The sequence below is a fragment of the Aythya ferina genome, assembly GCF_964211825.1.
Source record: "Aythya ferina genome assembly, chromosome: 3".
Taxonomy (NCBI): Eukaryota; Metazoa; Chordata; class Aves; order Anseriformes; family Anatidae; genus Aythya; species Aythya ferina.
The window spans coordinates 69,789,893-69,807,261 of record NC_140298.1 but is presented as its reverse complement, the minus strand read 5'-3'; the positions used below and the strand labels follow the sequence as shown (position 1 = coordinate 69,807,261).

General features: G+C 40.5%; 1 protein-coding gene across 1 annotated transcript in view; it reads left to right on the top strand.

Annotated features, from left to right (window-relative positions):
* The window catches only part of PREP (prolyl endopeptidase), a 101,813-nt gene that overhangs the window by 2,042 nt on the left and 82,402 nt on the right, over positions 1 to 17,369 (top strand). Inside the window, exons 3-6 of the mRNA XM_084514212.1 lie at positions 5,991 to 6,124; positions 7,775 to 7,905; positions 9,249 to 9,458; positions 10,609 to 10,730. Coding sequence (XP_084370338.1) covers positions 5,991 to 6,124; positions 7,775 to 7,905; positions 9,249 to 9,458; positions 10,609 to 10,730 — 597 coding nt within the window. The remainder of the gene's footprint in view (positions 1 to 5,990; positions 6,125 to 7,774; positions 7,906 to 9,248; positions 9,459 to 10,608; positions 10,731 to 17,369) is intronic.

The following is a 17,369-nucleotide window of genomic DNA, read 5'->3' as shown; positions in this document are numbered from 1 at the left end:
TATAAATATTCACCTGAATTAAAAAGGTTTTGTATTTTAGTGAAAAACTCAGCAGTGGACATTAACAAGGGAAATTAGATTGGTAGTAAGTTTGGAGTATTTTGATCTTTTGATTCTGTTATCCTTAAGAAATGGTACACATAGGATAGTTTTATGTCAAATTCAGAGGGATGTATTTGTCGGGGCTTACGGTTCTGTCTTTCTCTTATAGCAACCATATAAATACCCATTCAGTTGGTCTCAGAATCCTGTGGAAGAGAGGTAGGATTGAAAAAATGACAATACATGACTTCTTGAGTCCCCATGTTCAACGTTTTTCCCAGATACTGTGAACAGATTGGGGAAGAAAAGTTGAAGGAGGCTGAATCTCCTCCAGAGGTTGTAGCTTATAGCAGACAAAATAAAGAATGGGGAATTGCAACATCTTTATTTTAAAAAAAAAAGAGAGAGATGCAAATGGGAGGGAGTTCCTGTTTGTGTTTGAGTAGGTCATCTTTTTCCTATGTTCCAGGAGTTAGTGAGCAACAGGGAATTTCGCTTTCCTACTTCTTTCACAGAAGAGGTCAGAAAAAAGTCTTGAAGTGCTAAGCCTTTCATCTACTTTATCGCTCGCTTTCTCATGCTGTGCAGCAGAGGTTACTGACAACCACTCTTCATTGCTAGCCCTTCTCAATAGTTTTATCTCCATGTCCTTGAGATTATTCTACAGGACTCATGAAGCGTAGCTGTTCTGTACCCACCAGATCAAATAATAACCAGACACTGGTATAGAAGCAGGCTTCAGAGAGAATTTGGAGCATACTCTGTAGACTTTCCAAGCCTTCAAGTCACTGATCTGGAGACCTGTGTCCTTCCCTACTCCTCTTCCAAGTCCCCCTCTTCCTTTATGTGCTCCTTAGTATCCCACACTTCCATATGTTTGAAGAAAAAGTCAGATGTCTGGTGTACACTCCCCTCCAATAGGCTACCTTTTAATTTGCTACATATTAAATACAGAACTAGAAGAATTCCTGAGGCATTCATGTTTATCTGCAGTGAAAAAGCTCCTACTCAGTTCCTGTTTACAATACGCTTGATTTGTGTATGTACAACAGGGTGAATTCTGGTTTATGCTAAAAGCAAAGGGTGAACTTCAGTTAAGTGGCTAGGAGTATTTCCTCACACAAAAATAGTGTTTAGTGTGTGCTGTTGAATAGTTGGACAAATATGTTTATAATTCTACTTTTGAATTCTAGACATTGTAGAAATAGTCACATCAGGCATTGGTGTGGTCATAGAAAATAAAAGGGTAGGCTTGCTTTTTTCTGTGTTGACAGGTGTCAGTGAAACATCACTTAAAAGAAATTATTGAAAATTTGTAAAAAGACATCTATAAAAGAAATTTTGGAAATCTGCAGGTGGGTAACCAGGACTGTTTCTCGTCAGGTGAGCAGTTCTGGAGGTGATGAAGCCAATAATCAAGTCACATCCTCAGTCTCTTGAGAAGCTGTTGTTCAAGAAATGCACACTTCCATGTCCATGATCTGTGTGCTAGCTGTAGTACTATTTTTCTTGTGTGCACGTGGTGGATGTAGTTATGCGCAGTTATAAGCAACTAAAAATCCCTTCTGCAGATAAGTAAATAGAAACAGAAGCACCGCTCAGAGGAGGAAATTCCTATCTTACTTTGGAGAAAAGAGGACGGACAGTGGGTTCCTGCTGTACTGTTCATTGACCTTTAAGACAAACTGAGGAAACTTCCCTGGCTCAACTGCAGTGTTCTGCTGCTCTGGTAAAACACTTATGGTGATGACACAGGCCACAACTGCAAAACCACACTTCGTTAGAGTCTTGGGTTTGGCTTGGTTGGACTTCTTGGCTTGTTTTACACTTTGTGGGATATAAGCTCTATTTTGGTCTAGGAAAGTCTTTTGCTTCTCTGAGTTAGTCGTCTACAATATCATACCTTCCTAAAACAGCTGTGTAGACAGGAAGGTGTAGCTTGTTTCACACATGAGGTGTGGACAAGGGATGAAAAAAAAAAAAGGGATTGTGTAGCAGACAGTTGACCTGTGGTATTATGAACAGATGGGTGTTAGGGCTGAGACTAGAATTGAAACTCTCAAAACTAAAAATAAATGGATTTGTAATTATAAGTGAACAGGCTTTTATTTACTTTTTTTTTTTTTTTTTAGTAGTTGTGCAATTGCACTTTGAATTTTGCTTTAGTAAATCCTAAAGTAATACTAAAAGTAAATGCTAAGGAGCAAGCCACCAGAAATCTGCTTAGTTTTATTTTCATAGAATCATTAAGGTTGGAAAAGGTCTCCAAGATCATCTGGTCCAACCGTCCCCCTACCACCAGTGTCACCCACTAAACCAGATCCCTAAGCACCACCTCCAACCTTTCCTTAAACACCTACAAGGAACAGTGACTCCGCCACCTCCCTGGACAACCTGTTTCAATGTGCAACCACTCATTCTGAGAAGAAATGTCTCCTGATTTCCAACCTGAACCTCCCCTGGGGCAGCTTGAGGCCATTCCCTCTTGTCCTAGTTTTGTAATGTTTGATACAATGTATGTGCCCTCTTGTATTCAGAACTGCACTGAGAAGATACATATGGAGGTAACTATTAAACTGTAAATATTTACAGGTTAATGACAAAGGCTGGTAATGTTTTAAATACAATTTATATCCTAAGAATTCTCCTTGGAAAGTATACTGTGAGCACCTTTGGCAATTTTCTTCTTAGGCAGAAATCATTATCTTGCTGAGAGAATAGCATGCGGAAAGCTGATGCTTTGTAACAAAGCATGGTTAAAAAAAAGTCACTTGTTGTTCAGGTAAAAATTAAATATGAAGTTTTTAAAAATAACAATTTACCAGCTCAAGTGATAACCAAATGCTTCAGCCTTAAATAGAATGTCTCTGCTCCTACTGCCACGCTTTAGAAATTGTCCTTTCAAAGTTATGTTATTTTCTGGGGTGTGTGTAAGCATACACCTTACATTGACCCTTATTCTGTTCTTCTACTAGTAAATTCGGTGCTGGGTCAAGGCTGATGATAGTTTGTCAGACATGGATTTCAACAGGTAAAGTCTTTTCTGTGGAGGTTCAGGAAGGTGTATGGACAGCTGTTGTTAGTCCTATACCATGGGTGGCATCTGTTTAACTCAGCATGTTTGATACTGAGTTGATACTTCAAATATATAGTGACTTTTAAATATGAGTGCAACCACGTGATCAAATATCTGAGAACATATACCAAATTGCACAAGATCTCTTTCAAAAACCCGTAATTCCTACCTCATTTTTTAGATAGCAATGATATTCCCTTTTTTAGACTGGAACTCTTTTGTGTATTATCAGTGGAAGTTGGGAAGAATGTGTGAAACTGCTGTAAAAGCAAGATTACTAGTAATTCAATTGAGTGCAACAGTTGATTTGCAAGCATGTTCTTGTGCAATGAACACTTCAAGGAAAAGTTTCTCTCCTTGAATACCAGTGATGAAAGCAAATGTGGTGAAAGGGTGGCCGTAGCTAAAAGTGAGTCACAATGTGGTCCCATTATACCCTTGTGGCAATTCTGCTGTTTTGGTCGCATTATTGATCTAGGAAACAACGATCCATGCCAATTTCTGTCCACTAAATACAACTGTAAAGTTCTTTTGCCTGTCTAGTACAGTGGATAGTTTTATACATCTTTTTAATAAGACAGGTTTGCTCTGAGAATGTCACAGCACTTAAGAGTAGGTAGTGTGGTATGTGTTGTCTGGTTTTTCGTGTCTGTGCTTGTTGAAATCCATATGCTTCCATTTAGAGAAAAACGGATTCAGATATATGTAATTCTTGGGTAGATTTGATAAAGTTCTTTCCTCATTTGGTGGAGGTGGGGAACAGAGTGGTACAAGGTGGAGGCTGCAGCCTGTTCTGAGCAGAGCAATGTTTTCACTTACCACTGGGATGTGCTGTGCTGCTGTGCTGGATGCTAAAGCTGCCTATGCCAGTACCATCCTCAAAGGGAAATCAGACGCAAAAAATCGGCTTTTCCTTAGCAATGTATTTACCTCTTTCCTTCTTCTGTCTCAGGAGATAATTTCCTGACTTTGTCCTCACTGATGCATGGAGTCTAACTTGAGTAAAGGTCCGGAAGTTATTGCTGTTAGCCCTCTGTACCTTTCCCTTTTCAGTGCTGTGGTAGTCATTTTTTTTGTCATACTTGAGCGGTGACTTGCATGTAAGCAGCCCTCATGTTCTTAAACCAGTGCATTTCAGCACCTTGCCAAGTGTTCTTGGAGCATTACTAATTCTGCACTTGTATTTAAAGCTTATCACTTTCTGTATGCTTTGTTGGACATGAACAAATACCTCTCAAGTGGAGAGTGGCCATAATTAATGCACTTTCTCCCTTACCTTGTAGCCTGACAAGTCTCCGAAAACAAAGCTTGGCATGCAGTGCAGCTCTTGGCCATGTAATGCTGTGGCAGCAAGGTGAATGAGAGAGGGAGTCTGTCATTCTCCTTGCTTCATGGAGTCACTTTTCACTGTGTGAAATGTCTGTAAAATGCCACTGAAAGAATTTTATGTTCTATTCTTTTTGCTTTTTTACCTGAAGAACTGATAAATGGGTAAACATTGACCACAGTTGGTAAATGTGTGTCGGGTGCTCTGTGGAGCAGGTGGCGTTTCTGAAGAGTCATGAAATGCAGGTTGTAGAACATGGTTTGTAGCCCACCTGCTCCTGTAGATCATACCCTGCTGTGAAATGCAGCTCAGGCATTACCGTGCACTGATCTGCTTGCTGCATGACAGAATCAGGACAGGTAAAAACAATGACCTCACTCAAAGGAACAGGGGAAGAAACCCTTGTAGGCAAGAGATGGGGTCTGGGATTTCTGCCTGGAGTCCTTGCTACATTGCAATGACAGAGGATGGCTTCTGTGTGGTGCTGCAAAATGCCAGCATCGCAAAGCCCGGCTGTGATTTAGAGCTCGTGTGCTGTCCTTTCCACTCCATCTTAACAGAAAAGCCTGTGTGTCTGCTTCTTAACAGCTGTGGTTCACGCCCTGTCACCTTGAGATGCTTAGGTATTAACTTTATGTTAATGCATTGTGCTGTAAGAAGGGATGGTGAAACGCCAGCATAGCACCAGTTTTTCCATCTTCCTCATGGGAGTGGTAGCCTCTAACAAGCAGCTGTAGTGGTAGTGGTTTTGGCCACTGTAGTTACATGTTTGCATCTTTGAGGTAGTGTTTTAAGGAAACCAGACCCCTTGAAGTTACTTCCTTGGACGTTACATATTCTTGTCTTTTGTAACTAAGATGGGGTGGGAAAAAATGCCTCATCTGTACTCATGAAGGACAGTACTTCAGCCCTTCCAAGAAATACGGGCTGGGACTAATGCTAAGTGTTTTGTTAATAGGGCGACCAGATGGTGCACATGACATTTTACATAATTTTCCAGCTCTTCATGGTTCCAGGAATGATAGTCATAGATACGGGCAAAAGGATTCGTTACCAATTTTCTAATTGATCTGCTCTACAGTATTGGAGTATTGTATATTTGTGATGAAGTAAGAAATGAATTTTCCTAGGTGTTTTCTGTAACTTAGCTTTATCCATACCATTTAGATAAATACAGGGAGAGTTGGTTTTTTAATAAATAAATAAAGAAAGAAAAGAAAATGAGCTTTGGTGGTTTTGTTTGGTTTTGATTGTTTTGTTTTTTTTTTTTAAAGGGGAGTGGCAGGAATCTAGCTTGTCTTTGTCCTGACCACTGCTTACCCTAATGTGTGATGGAGAGGTTATTCAAGATATAAAATCAATCTAGTTAGAACATTGCAGCATTTAATAATACAGCCAAGTATGTGAGGCTGTTCAGGTGTGACTCTACACACCCTATATGGGGGAAAGATGTTGGCGATGCATTGCATCAAAAACAGTGTTTCTTGTGGGAAGTGTAAATTTGTGCTTGAACTCATGTATTCTGGGGGGATTCTTTTCTTACAGGCATTTGTGGAGGCTCAGAACAAGCTTACAGTACCCTTTCTTGAGCAATGTCCCGTCAGAGGACTATTCAAAGAACGAATGACTGAACTCTATGATTATCCTAAGTACAGTTGCCACTTCAAGAAAGGAAAGAGGTAAGTGAGGAATGTCTTTGTAGATGATGAAGAATATGGAGCAAGTCAAAAGCAACTACAAGATAAATTGGAAATCATGCTTGCCTTTATTCCTTTATTGCTGGGTCCTAGAAAAAGTATGTGTCAAGCCAGTATTAATATGTTGCATGATGCAGAGCATAAAATGCTTGATTGTCTCTAATTCCCAGTTATATTATTGTCCTGTGGTTTTGTCATCTTTTTATAAGAGAAATAGTGAGTTTATCAAAACTACATTGTAGAAGAACAAGTAAAAGTAAAACTCTGAGGAATTCCTTTCCGGGCCTGTCAGGGAGAGGCACTTAATCCTAGAAAAAGCACAAGTCTGTCAGGTGTACATTGTTCTAAATATTTTCTAAAATATGTTGGTCCTACTTTGAGCAGCTGGTCAGACTTTTATTTAGTCACAGCCAGTGAAAAGCACTAGGAATTCCTTTTTTCAAAATGGCTGCTAAAATCTTAAATTGAATATGTACCAATTTTCTGCTGAAGAATAGTCACTAAAGGACAGTGTCTGAAGAGATGTTCTGTAGGATCTGCAAAAAGGAGGAGTGTCCTCCTGTCGCAGTCGTATTGTTTGACCTTTGCTTCTCAGCTTATTGCTTAGCATAGCAGAGATAAAATTGGCTAGAAAATGCATGGTCAAATGGAAGATGACATATTTTTGTTGCTTTGAATATTTCTGTTTTCTTGCTCACTGAATGTACGTTTAGTATTTGAACATTTTCAATGTGCAGATTGTTAGCCAGGCCTTTGCAAGTGTAGTTCCCCCTTTGGGGTTTACGAGCTTCCTGTGTCCAAGTACTAGACATCCTTAGGGAATGGGTAAACTTATATTCAGGCTTGAACATTACCCCATAGCTTTCTCTGCTCCCCTGGGTAAAGCTGCTACTTGGTCTAAGTTGCAGGTTTGTGTAGAGTTCTTGAAGGAAACTAGTACCTATGAATTACATAAAATACAGTTATTAATTTTTCTTCTCTAGTGTCTTCTACTGTGAACAGTATCTCTCACTGAAGAGAATTATGTAACTCCATTCCTACAACTGTTTCAAAATGCACGCCCTGTTATGGATCTTGGGAAATGCAGATGAAACAATTTCAGTTCTGTTTCATTTGAACATTTGTCTACCGCCCAGTGCAGCTTGAAAGCAGCTACGTGAATGACAAAGCATAGATCATAGGAGATGGGAACCTTTGCCAACACTTGTAATAGAAACGCTAAGGCTGCCAGAGCTTTTTAGCAGACAGTTACTTGGAATTTATAGAATGTTTTGCTTTGTTTGAAATGCACTGTGGTAAATGCAGTTTTTATTGCTCAAAGATATTATAGGTGCATCCTACAGTCTCCTTTGTATAATCTCTATATCTTGTTGAGTTGAGATTCCTCTGATCTTCACGGAAATTGGTGTCTGGGCTTCCTCTGTGCCAAGGAGAGAGCAAGGCACCTACTAAGGATGACTGACTCCCTGATGGCCAAAGGAAAGACGTGGTTCTTGCTCTACTACAAAGCTTGTTATTCTATATATTTTTAACTGCCTTTTATTTCTTGACAATCTCACACAAATTTGTCTTGCTAGCCTAATTGAAAATCTGAGTTCTTCATACTGATTTTACCCTCTTCTGTTCTTTTAGGTATTTTCACTTTTACAATACTGGACTACAGAATCAGCGAGTTTTATATGTACAAGACTCCTTGGATGCTGATGCCAAAGTTTTTCTTGATCCAAATAAGCTTTCTGATGATGGCACTGTGGCTTTACGAGGTTGGTGAAACAGCAGTTCCTGCTGAACAAAACCGGGTTTTGTCTTTTCAGCACAAGTTGGAAATGGTTTGCGGCTCTTCATGTGTAGAAGTATGGCTACAGTGGTGTGTTTGCATGAAAGCAGGCACAGTAGCCATATGTGGATTTGTATAGCCTTTCAGAAGAACACTTCTAAATCTACATTTTATTCACAAAATACTGCAAAAATGAACAGGTGTTTTTTTTTTGCTCACAACTCTGGAATGTATTTCAGTGAAATATAAACTGATCTTGATGCTGTCCATAGCTAAGAAAGAAAAGTTGATGCATTCATATCAACTAATTCTCTTAACATTTTAAAGCCAGCAGGTTGATGCAAGATGCTTTGAAGGAGCACAGCGTTAACTTCTTTGGGAACAAAATAACTTGTGTTCAGTAGGGTATTAACTCCTGTTATCTGTCCATTTTCCCACTTGCCATTGGTTTTTCTAAGTTCAAGAGCCTTGCTTCTACAAAGTCTTTGAAGTCTGTATAAGATCAATTAATAAAAACTATGCAAGAAACTTTTTCTAGTTGTAACTTTCAGATGTTGATAGGCCTGCAATAATTCGGTCTCTTCACTTGAGTTGATTCGCAAAAGTGAATTCAATCCTTAACTATGATGGAAACTTTTCTGATTTTTTTCAGAATAATTTATTCTTCACAGTTCAGATGGAACTACGTATATCTTAGATCTTAGCTGAGAATACCAGCAATGAACCCATTAGCTCACTGGTGGGGAATTTTTCCAGTTACTTCAGTTTTCGTGGTTTTTGCAGGGTTTAGTTTTAAGTGATTCCAATATTGAAATGGTAGCTGCCTTATATCAGGTTTTACTGTTTGCATTTCAATTCATGTTGACTTGTTTGGTGCTCTTATTGTCTTAGAATCTCATGTTATGGTCTATACCTATGTGCGTTTTCAGTCTCCATCCCTTACCCCAGCCTTAGGGAAGCAGAAGAGATATTACTCAAATTGTCTATTAGATGTTGGACATGAGTGATGTTACTGAACCGATTTCATGAGTGTGCATGCTTAAATATGGGTCTATGAATTATATGAGAAGTCCACAGAGACAGGAAAAGTGCTGCACATCCCAAATAATAATGTAGCTGCTTCTACTGTCTTTTAGAAAGTAAATCTCCTCTTGTTGTTGAGTAAACACAGTTCTTTTACCTGCTTTCACAGTTTCACTTCCCTTTTGTTGGGATTTGACTATCGTGTAGCAAGTAGTAAAAAGCTGTGTGGCAAAATAAACACTGTATTGAAAATACTGTTTTGTTTTACTGGTTCTTACCACATCTTATTTGGTTCCAATTTCCTAGGTTATGCGTTCAGTGAAGACGGCGAATACTTCGCATATGGCCTGAGTTCCAGTGGTTCTGACTGGGTTACTATCAAGTTCATGAAGGTGGAAGGTCCTGAGGAGCTTCCAGATACGCTGGAGAGAGTTAAATTCAGTTGCATGGCATGGACCCATGATGGAAAAGGAATGTTCTATAACTGCTATCCAAAACAAGATGGGAAAAGTGATGGTAAGTATGACTGCACTGATTATACGCTATGAGGAAACACAATGACCTTTTCAGTAAACTGGTGGAACAAATAATTAGATATACTACTTTATACAATTAAATATCAGATTGTCCTGAGTGACCAAAACCTATATTTAATTAGTGTCCCTTCCTTTCATAAGGACACTCTGTCTGCCTGGCCCTGTCTTTCTTCTGAAAGTTTACTGGTCCTTTTCTTTTTCTCTGCAGTGTTTTTTCTTTGCTTTCATACAGGATGTTGTTGGCTGCCCCTTACGCATTTTTATGGTCATAGGTGAACTGACTTGGGAAGTTGACTTGGTGAAGAGCAAACTGGGACATAAGGTGTTTATTACTCAGTCAGGCTAATTCGTATGCATTTCACTGCCCAGTTTAAGCTAGCAAAACTCTAGGAGTAGCACAAGAAAGGAATTTAGCAGCTGTTACTGTAAGGCAGTACTACTGAAAAGTTTCTTCTGGAGCTATGCTCTTTATTAAACCCTAGAGAGACCACCTACATTTTGTTTATATTTATATTTGCAGCCTATAACTTTGCCAAACTTGCAAGTTAGGTACATACTATGTGTTTTCTTTACTTTTAGGCATGTTTGTAGTTCAGAAGCTGAAGCGTTGCATTGGAAAATGCTGCAAGAACAATATTAAAAGGAAGAGACAAATAGCATTTCCTGCAGCTCTTCAGAATGCTTTTTATTTTCAGCAGATGGAAGTAAGAAAGTTTCTAGGATTAGTAGTAGTTCTCCCCTTGATTGTCCAAGATGAGATGGGAGCAAACACATCGTTGAATGATGTGGCAGAGGCTGTTGTTTTTCTTTGCATGTTTAGTATTTCTAGAAAGTGAAGCTTGAAATGATGAATCCTGACATTTGAAGAAAGTATCTGAAGTAAACGAAAAGGGTAACTGAACAGGTCTGCCATGTGGTTTGATGTCTTATTTTATTGTGTATAACGTTGCTTGTTTGCAGGAGAGTGGTTTGTAGACTTGAATTGCTCCTAGTTCTTTTTCCTGAATGGTTCTCTTTTTTTTTTTTTTTTTTTTTAAACATAGAGGGTTATTGAAGGTCCTGAGGGTTTTATGTGGGTGTTGTTGGATTTCTTTGACAACTAATTAGTTTAAATATCTACATTTCACTAGGCACTGAGACCTCCACTAATCTGCACCAAAAGCTGCATTATCATGTATTGGGAACTAACCAGTCAGAAGATATCCTATGTGCTGAATTTCCCGATGAGCCAAAATGGATGGGTGGAGCTGAGGTATGATAAACACTGTGAAGCTTATCATCAAGTCTGGCTTTTCAGGTTCTAACGGCTGGTAGCAGCTGTAGAGTGGAAAACAGTTTGTTAAAGAAATCTTTTTATTAGCGTTGCAGAGCTGAGCATTGAACTAAGAATTACTGAAAGTAAGACTGGTCTGCTTTAAACCAGTCCTCAAGTCTTTAACGACACCATCATGTACTCTTTTTTTAATTCTTTGAGGACATTCAGTCTGATGTAAATTCCAGGATACACAAGGATCATTTGATGGACAATCTGTCACTGTTCTGTTTGCTCAGTGTCAGTGTCAAGCCCCAGCCTTCATTTCTTGCATAGAAAGTGCAGTCCAATAAGCATCATGTCTGGATATTCCCTGCCGCATATTTATTTTGCTTTTGTTTTCATGGTGTCTTTCCTGAAAGCAAATGTCTGTTCTACTTATTTGAAGAATAGAGGCATATAGGTTAAAATTTCTGTTAATACTGTGTGCACAGTTGGAGAGTTTTATTTTTCCCCTTCAACAAACTTTATCAGCACAAATATGGCGTGGACAGTGTTAGCAGAGATGGAAAGAGTGACTGCTGGAAATGACTTCTTAAGTTTTATTTTGTTGTGCGAAGTATACATTGTTCGAAGTCCCAGTTAACCATAGTTGTAGGTAACCACGCTCTTTTCTTCCTTACTTGAATGCTTCAAAAGACCATAAGTTTTGTCATTGGTGTGTTTTATTGTTCGTATTAGAATTACGCGCTCACTTAAGCACTGTCGAAGTGCTGTAGGAACATAGAGATTGTTCTATTAATTGGGGAACTTACATTTTACCAGTGGATAACATCCTGTTGCAATTCTTTGTACTTTTCTGGCTACCATGCTAAATCTATAGGTTTTGCTTCTATGGAAGGTCTTGTTTGGTCTAACGCTTTTAATTGAATATGGAAGGCACTTACCCTGACTGGGATATTCAGTTCCAGGAACTACTTTTCCCTAAGAGTACCTCTTTTTAAAGATTTGATCATCAATTTATCCTCACCATTCAATATATCAACACATGAAAATGTTGGGGATTCTTTTCAGTGGGCTGCCAGAAAGCAAAGCATCTCTCAAAGAATTTGAGCTCTGAGATTCAAAATGAGACAGTGAACGTGCGTGTGACAGGTTTTTCACCAAGTGACCACACTGAACTTTGTCTATACAAATCAAATTTAGTCATGGAACCTACAGATAAGCAGAACCTTTTTATGTAATGTTATCTGTTCATGAAGCATACCTTTGCCATCTGACCTGAAAATCAGTATAAACTTGCAAATAGGGCTTTGAAACTTTTTTTACTGCTCAAAAGTTAGTTCTGTTGAGTTAAACTAGCAATAGCATGGAATTTAGAAATCATTATCCTTATTTTTCCCTAGTTCCATAAATAAATGGGTTTCTTTCTGTTGGTGACAGATGTCTTGTAGTGATGTATCCACTGATTCACACAAGTGATACATCAAGTGATTATTATTGTTTTGCAGTGTCTGTGAGCGAAACTACACATGTTGTTGTGATGCAAATTCCTTTTCCTTGGGGGAGTGGTATTGCAGTCTTGATTCATTAGCATATCCTGCTTTGTAGGTGTACTGGGTCTGGAAGAGAACTTGTAGCACAGTTCTTACAGGGGGTAGCAAAAAGTTTTCCAGGCCAGGGTATAGAGAAGTAGCCATCCTGCATCTTCTGGCTCTTCTGTTGTGAGCAAAAACCTTGGGGCAAACTTCAACATAAAAAGTGTCTTTTTCTCTGATGCCAAATGCTTGGGTAATATTTGTGATAAATGAAAATATACCCCACGCTGTCGTGGTTCCGCTCGAGTGGGCAGCCGAGCTCCACCACAGCCGCTCTCTCACTCCCCCTCCTCAAAGAGGAATGGGGAGAAAATATGTGAAAAGGGCTCAAGGATTGAGATAAGGACGAGAAAATCACGCAATAATTATTGTAACGGGCAAAACAGACTCGGCATAAGGAGATAGTAAGATTTATTGCCTACAACTAACAAGCGAGAGAAGTGAGAAAACAAAGGAAAAAAAAACCAAAAGCACCTTCCCCCCCCATCCACCCTCTTCCACCTCCTCCCCCCGAGCGGCGCAGGGGAACGGGGAATGGGGGTTATGGTCAGTCTACAGCACTTCTTCTCTGCCGCTCCTTCTCGGTCACTCTTGTCCCCTGTGCTGTGGGGTCCCACCCACGGGATGCAGTCCCTGATGAACTGATCCAGCGTGGGCTTCCCACAGGCAGCAGCTCTTCCAGAACTGCTCCAGAGATGGGTCCGTACCACGGGGTCCATCCCTCAGGAGAAAACTGCTCCAACCTGGCTCCCCTACGGGCAGCAGCTCCTGCCAGGTCACCTGCTCCTGCGTGGGCTCCTCTCCACGGGCTACAGGTCCGGCCCGGAATCTGCTCCGGCAGGGGTCTTCCACGGGCGGCAGCCTCCGTCGGTGCAGGGCCACCTGCTCCACCGTGGTCTCCTCCACGGGCTGCAGCGTGGAACCCTGCTCCACCGTGGTACTCCATGGGCTGCAGGGGGACATCCTGCTTCACCATGGTCCTCACCACAGGCCGCAGGGGACTTCTGCTCCGGTGCCTGGAGCACCTCTCCCCCTCCTTCTACACTGACCTTGGCACATGCAAGGCTGTTCTCTCACTCCCTTGACTCTCCCGGCTGCTGTGTGGCGCAGCGTTTTTTTCCCTGTCTTAAATATGCTCTCACAGAGGCGCAAAACAACATCGCTTATTGGCTCGGATCTGGAAAACAATGGGGCCATTCCCAAACATGGGGCAGCTTCTAGATCTTTCTCACAGAAACCACCCCTATGGCTCCCTGCTACCAAAACCTTGCCACATAAACCCACTACACACGCACTTTTGAGCATTTAATATAAGGGATAGGAAGAGTATACTGGTAGTAGTAGTTCTTGCTATAGAACACGAGAGTAATAGAATCTATTGCAGGTGCTAGTTCAGAAATCACTGGGATTGAAACGTCCCCCTGAATATTGGGATAAAGGGAAAAGTAGTGAATAGAGAACACACATCGCTATTGTGCATTCTTGTTTAATAAATGAATGTGGCTGCTTAAAACTTCTCCTAATCCATAGGAGGCATAATCTTCTGGAGATACTGATATTTAAGAAGAAATGCTATTTTAAGGTGTGGCAAAGCAGAGATCTGCCTCAGTAAATAACCATGAGCTTATCTGAGTGATGTTACTGTATAAAACAGCTGATTTTCTAGGGTTGTGCTGTGAGCTCTAGCTGTTGAACGTGGCTCTGTTTTCGTGATATTAATGAAAGATGGTTTTTAATGGTCAGGAGGAAACAAATATTCTGCAATTAGAGGATACCAGTGTGACTGCAAAATGTGGTTTCATCTTTGTGGTATAGGTCAAAAATCTCCTTTTCAGACCATCCAAACAAGTTTTCTGGTCAGTTTTTTTAAAGCGTGTCCTTGAGAAAGTGGAAGACCACAAAATAATAGGGAAAAATTAAAGTAGCCTTAGTAAAAATCAAATGATACAGCTTATTGGCACTACCCTACATATAAATATTCTTACCTGGTACTAATATGCTGCCAGAGATTTTAGAATACAGCTTTGCACAGCTCAGCATTTTATGAAAGTCTGCTTACTTGCATTCCTGTCAGATTAAAATAAAAACATTTGTTTATTAGAGGGCCTTGCTGGCCAAATAGGCAGAGACAGTTGGATTCTCTTCTGTTGTATACAAGCTCCAGGGAAGATGGTTGGATTATGGCATGGGTGGTTTAAGTATCAACTCACTCAACCTTTCTTTATATCAGGGATGGAACTTGAAGTTTTGTACTTAAGTTTTGAGCAGAAATTGCAGGTGTTGAAACCATAGGGTAGATGGAGAAAAGTACCTGACAAGGAGATCTTTCAGAGACTGCAAAAGCTCTAATGTTGCCATCATACTTGAAAAAAATAAGTAATCTTGGGTACATTGTAGGGAGTTGGAGCGGTTTTAGCTTCAGTGGAGAGAAGAAGCTAGGTGACTGATTAGGACAGAAGAGGGTTGAGTAAAACTTTGTCAGCTTATTGTATTTACAAGGCAACAGGTAAGAAAATACCTTCAGCTTTTTAACTTGTTACTCATTCAACACCAGCATTAAGCATGCTTAGTCTGGTGCTGAAACCGGTGTTGGGATAGAAAGACAGATGCATTTCCATCTCCTCACTTGAATGGATTGCTTTTGAGAAAAACCTCTGTATTGCTAGTCATACTCGGTATCTAGGTCAGTTTTGAAGAAGATGCTATCAAATCTTTTCGTTAGTTGAGAAAACACTTAACTTTTCTGGTACAGATTGTAGGATGGTAGAGGAGTTGGGAAGAAGCAGAGAGAGAGCTTGAGTAACATCCCAGTAGATGGCAGTCTGGTATGATTTTTAAAACCTTTGCAATGTTATCGGTACTCTGAAAGTAGAGGAGCTTCCCAGGCTTCTATCTCCGTGGCGTGTTCTTGTTTCTTCTCCAGACTCATGTATCATAACTGTCTTTCAAAGCCAGACTGTTATTCTCAAAGTTAAACAGTAAATTATATAAGAGCCTTTCACAGTTGGTGGTGTTAAAAGTCACTGCTGTAGAGGCAGGAATGTAAACAGGAGGGAAAGGAGAGGGCTGGGGAACCCTCCTGTCCTAATTCTGCCAGAAGTAAACAAGTACGGTTTGTTGTTTGACACACACTGTGTGCAATCCATAACCTGACGAAAATATATATATATTTTTTTGAGGTTCAGAGCTGTCAGTTTACATCAGTGGTTCCCAGCCAGGGAGGTAAACTTGCAAATGAAATTCAGAGTGCAGAGGAACAACCTCTGCCAGGCGTGTGCTGGCGAGGGCACGTTTTCACTGCAAGAATGTGAAAGTGCAGCATCCACAGGGGAAGAATGAACAGAAATAAACGGGGAAGGCTCAAAACATTGTCAGTTTGCTCAAGTGAAACAGCCAGGCAAACTTTCTGGCTGCAAACAGGGACGGTAATCTCTTACAGAGCCAAGTTCCTGATGCTATGGCGCTTTCATTGCACTCAAAAGCAAGTTAATGACCACAGAAAAAAAGAGTTTCAGTGTTAGTCTGTTACCTCAGAAGGCTACTAATCTTACTCTGTGCTAGATTTAAGGAGAATGCCTGTAAATACCCATGTGCCCTTTGGAACAAGGCTGTCTCGTGTAGGAAATTGAAGGAATAGGGAAATTGAGTTAATGCCCAAAGCAGTTTTTCTAGGCTAGGGAATGGATGGTGGGAGAGCACACTGATATGTTTACATATAATAAGGCTATGTGCTGCCTAGAGTATATCCAGCCTCCTCCTGGATGTAAAAAGTGGGATTGTGTTAGACCTGATCCTGAAATCAACCATTGCTGTGATCACCCGCTATCATTTCTTCTGAAATGTAGTTGATTAAACCAGTGTGATACAAATAGAAAACAAAACAAGCATTTGTAGTAGCTGCTGCAGTGCTGTGTTTTGGATTTAGGATGAGAATAATGCTGATAACTTGGGGATGTTCCAGCTGGTGCAGAGCAGTGCTCGCACAGAGCCGAGGCCTCTCTTGCTCCTGGTGCTGCCCGGCCAGCGAGGAGGCTGGGGGTGCCCCAGGAGCTGGGAGGGGACACGGCCAGGACAGCTGGCCCAGGCTGCCCAAAGGGATGTCCCACACCATGTGGCACTGTGCTCAGCGACAGCAGCTGGGGGTGTCAGCCACTGATCGGGGATGGGCTGGGCATCGATCAGCAGGTGGTGAGCAATTCCATCGTGCATCATTTGTCTTCTATATTCTTTTATTATTATTTATTATTATTATTTTCCCTTCTTTCTCTGAGATTATCTGTCTCTATCTCAACCTGTGATTGATTTATTTTATTCTTTACCCCATCCCAATTTTCCACCTTGATAATAAAAAGGGCAAAAGTGGTAAAAACTAATTGATTAGCTTAAAATGGCCTTGATATAATAATATGCATTTGGAGGGATTGTATTTGTGAACTAAAAATAGAAGGCTCTTTCCTATCCTAAATCTTGCAGTGGTGACTACCCAGATAGTACTCAAAGAACTAGCATTAATATTCACTGGGGTTGCTGTCAAGCCACTTTACTTGGAAGCAAAGCACTTTAATGTCTCTCCTATTGACTTTTTAGTTGAGCAGCAATGCATAAAGCCAGGAAGTCTGAAAACCTTACAGCCTTCTGCTTGTTCTTGTTTGTTTGTTTAATTATGTATGACTTGCTGGTCTGAAATGTGTTGCTGTTAGACAAAATAGAATCACAGAATATCCAAGTTGGAAGGGACCCACAAAGATCATCGAGTCCAGCTCCTGGGTCCCCAAATGACCACCCCCAAAAAAAATAATATCTGACCATGTGCCCAAGCATTGTCCAAACACTTCTTGAACTCCTCCAGCAGGCTCGGTTCTGTGACCACTGCCATGGGGATCCTGTCCCAGTGCCTGACCACCTTCTGGGTGCAGAACTGTTTCCTGATATCCACCCTGAATAGTTAACTTCGCTTTTGCTGTGGATCCTCATAGACTGTTACTGCTATTTTAAATGCAGAAGATACGACTCTTTGAGTTCCTTACATGACTTGTATTAA